General features: G+C 43.5%; 1 protein-coding gene across 1 annotated transcript in view; it reads right to left on the bottom strand.

Annotated features, from left to right (window-relative positions):
• The window catches only part of LOC102372648 (sodium- and chloride-dependent GABA transporter 3), a 309,306-nt gene that overhangs the window by 8,097 nt on the left and 297,949 nt on the right, over positions 1–3,260 (bottom strand). The window contains exon 12 of the mRNA XM_006027333.3: positions 1,273–1,373. Coding sequence (XP_006027395.3) covers positions 1,273–1,373 — 101 coding nt within the window. The remainder of the gene's footprint in view (positions 1–1,272; positions 1,374–3,260) is intronic.

The following is a 3,260-nucleotide window of genomic DNA, read 5'->3' as shown; positions in this document are numbered from 1 at the left end:
TGAACAAATGCTGTCTTAAAGCCTAGAATGGAAGCTGAATTTTATTTTTAAATAAATGAAATGCTCCACTGTGGTGTTTGCAACCCAAAACTTCAGATCTGAGAACCCAAGTTGTGTTGTCTTGACGAGAGAAATGCAAAGACAAACATACAATATATATAACAAAATAAAGTATGTTATTTGTTGCAGTTTTAATAATCCAAGATATTCTTGGCCACACAAGTAAGGAAATATGTATATATTTACTTATTTAGATGTATAGGAATGCTGGAATTGAGTAACCAAATTCTTCCCTGTCGTCGTAGTAGCAGGGCATTGACAATGCTTTCAACATACCTGTTTTTGCCTATGGCATTTTATAGTATATTTTTGGTATTTTCAATTTTGTTCATTGTACGTTGTGGATAAGGGTTGGTAGGGGTGATTTGGGGGATTTCTCTGGTTACTGACTGCCTGTAAAGAGAGGGGACTGGACTTAGTGGCTGAGGTGGCCTCTTTCAGTCCATTTAATAGTCAGGGGATTGCACCAGCAAGAGGCATGGCCCATGACTATGAAGTAATTTTAACCTCTTGCATACTCTGGTGCAGTTAGTGGACTGTTTGGTGCCTAGCCTCCAAGTTAAAAGTGCTAACATGCACATTTGGTGCTTTACTGGGTCATGGTTGCAGTTTCTATAGCATGGGACAAAGTATCAGTACTTTTGGTTGGTCAGCTTCTTCTTCATCCATACAAGTGTAAAGCCTTATCTACTACTAAAACTTCACTCAGAGAGGTAGGAGATCAGGCCTCTTCTGAAGGTCATTTGTTTGTCCAATGATAAGTAAGAGGGAGAGACGGGGATGGAAGAACTGAAGAATTAAGAGAATTAGTAGGAGAAGCAATACATAGTTCAGATAAATACTTAATGATGTATATGTTTATCTTACCCCTTAAACCTTTGAAACTTATCCATAAGGACCTAGAAGAATTTGAAGGGGACAGACACAAGATTTCTTAGCAAAGCAGCATAGGGAAGTCGCCACTAAATTGAACACTTCAGGTATCTAGATGTATTTTTTCCTATTAATGAAAATACTAGAAATGTGTGTGTAAAGGCATATAAAACTAATTAATTTAAATCAACCCTATTGCAAGGTTCCTTAAAATGTATGCAATATATTCATGAGGACTGCTTCTCCTCTAACGCAGTCCATTAGCAGCAAACATCTCAAAAAAAGCTGCAGAAAACCTAATGTATTCTTAAATTCAGTAATCAGATTTTTAATACTTACAGCACAAATACCAGGAGTTAGGAACATCCAACACCATTTAATTAATGTCAATGGCTTGTATCCAATCATATCTTCAATGTTTTCATAAAAGCGATTGCTGCCTGCCCAGCAAACCAAAACAAACATTGTTGTAGAATTATATTCGTGAAATTGTAGCAGGGGAGAGAGGGAGAGGGGAATTCTAAGATTACTTAATGTGGAAATGAAAAGGGTTAGAAGAACAAGGCTGAGAAAACACGGCCCTAAAGATGCCATCCTAGATCTTGGGCATGTCTACACATGGAATTACTAGGCACATCTACACAAAATGCTTTACTGTGAAGGAGCATAGTTTACTGTGCGGTAAATATTAGGGGTGCGCAAAGCGGGCCCTATTCAATTCAGATAAGGCCCGAATCAGGGACAGTGATTTGATTTGTTGATTCGGATCACCATCCCTGATTCGATTTGGCCAAATCTAAATCTGAAGATTTGATGCTGATTCGGAGAATCAGCAATTTGGACATAGACAGAGCTTTAAAAGTTTTTGCTACATAGCTCAAGGTACCAGCATGGCTTGTGAATGCTGCAATGCTGGGGCACACGGAGCGTCCCACAGGAGTGCGGGTGGGCCCCCCAAGTGCTCAGCTGGAAGTACTTCCGGTCCACTTATGAGTTCACCAGGGAGTGCACTGGGCCCCCTCCACCCCTGTGCCCACCCCTGGCTCAGAGATCAGCCATGGGGGGACCCTGGGTGCTACCCCCAGGTCCAGGAGGCACAAGTCACTGAGCCGGGGAAATGTGGGGGTCCCTGCAAAGCGCTCCCTGGCTTCTGGTGCACTTCCGGGTCTGCTGCTGAGTGCGCTGGGGAGCCCCCTGTGCTTCTGTGGGATACTCCATACACCCCAGCATCACAACACTCATGAGCCGCCTGCTACCTAGAGGTATGTACAAAAAACATTTAAAGCTGCGTCTATGTCTGAATCGCTGAATCTTTCCAAATGTCTCCTAATCGATTCAGAGGTTTCCAATTCAATTCAGAAAGATTCAAGGGTCCTCTGATTCAATTCGGATTCAGAGATTCAGCTACTGAATCAGGCTGAATCTCCGCTGAATCGAATCAAGGACTGAAGCTTTGCACAGCCCTAGTAAGGATGTGCATCTACACATGCACATCCTTACTGAAAAATGTCATAGATTTCATAGATTCATAGATTTCATAGACATTAGGGCTGGAAGGGACCTCGAGGATCATCAAGTCCAGGAAGTCAGCTGGGGTCAAAGGATCCCAGCAAGATACGCATCCAAACGCTTCTTGAATGAGTCCAGAGTAGGTGCCTGCACTGCTTCTGGAGAGAGTCTATTCCAGGTCTTGGGGGCTCGGACAATAAAGACATTTTTCTTATGTGCAGCCTAAAACAGTCTTGGAGGAGTTTATGACCGTTGGTCCTTGTTTTCCCTTGGGGCGCTCTGGTGAACAGATGTTCTCCCAGATCCTGATGTACACCCCTTACATACTTATAAGCAGCCACCAGGTCCCCCCTGAGCCTGCGCTTTTCCAGGCTGAAGAGTTCCATGGCTCTCAGCCTCTCTTCATAAGGCCTATTCTCTTGCCCTCTGATCATGCACGTGGCTCTCCTCTGGACTCTCTCAAGCTTCTCAACATCCTTCTTGAATTGCGGAGCCCAGAATTAGATGCAGTCCTCCAGCTGCAGCCTCACCAAGGCTGAGTACAGCGGGAGGATGACATACTGAGATTTATATGAGAAACATCTTTGGATGCAAGCCAGAGTATTGTTTGCTTTGCCAGCTGTGACATTCTATTGGTGCCTGATGTTCATCTTGTGGTCAATCAGGACCCCCAAGTCTCTTTCAGCTGTGGTGCTATCAAGCGTAGCACTGCTGAGCCTATAAGCATGCTGCGGGTTTTTTCTCCTGAGGTGGAGTACCTTACATTTATCAATACTGAATGTCATCAGGTTTGTATCTGCCCACTTACTAAGTTTATC

This window comes from Alligator sinensis, unplaced genomic scaffold (assembly GCF_000455745.1).
Source record: "Alligator sinensis unplaced genomic scaffold, ASM45574v1 scaffold285_1, whole genome shotgun sequence".
Classification (NCBI taxonomy): Eukaryota; Metazoa; Chordata; order Crocodylia; family Alligatoridae; genus Alligator; species Alligator sinensis.
Note: the sequence above shows the minus strand (reverse complement) of the source record. Positions and strands in the feature narration are given on the sequence as shown.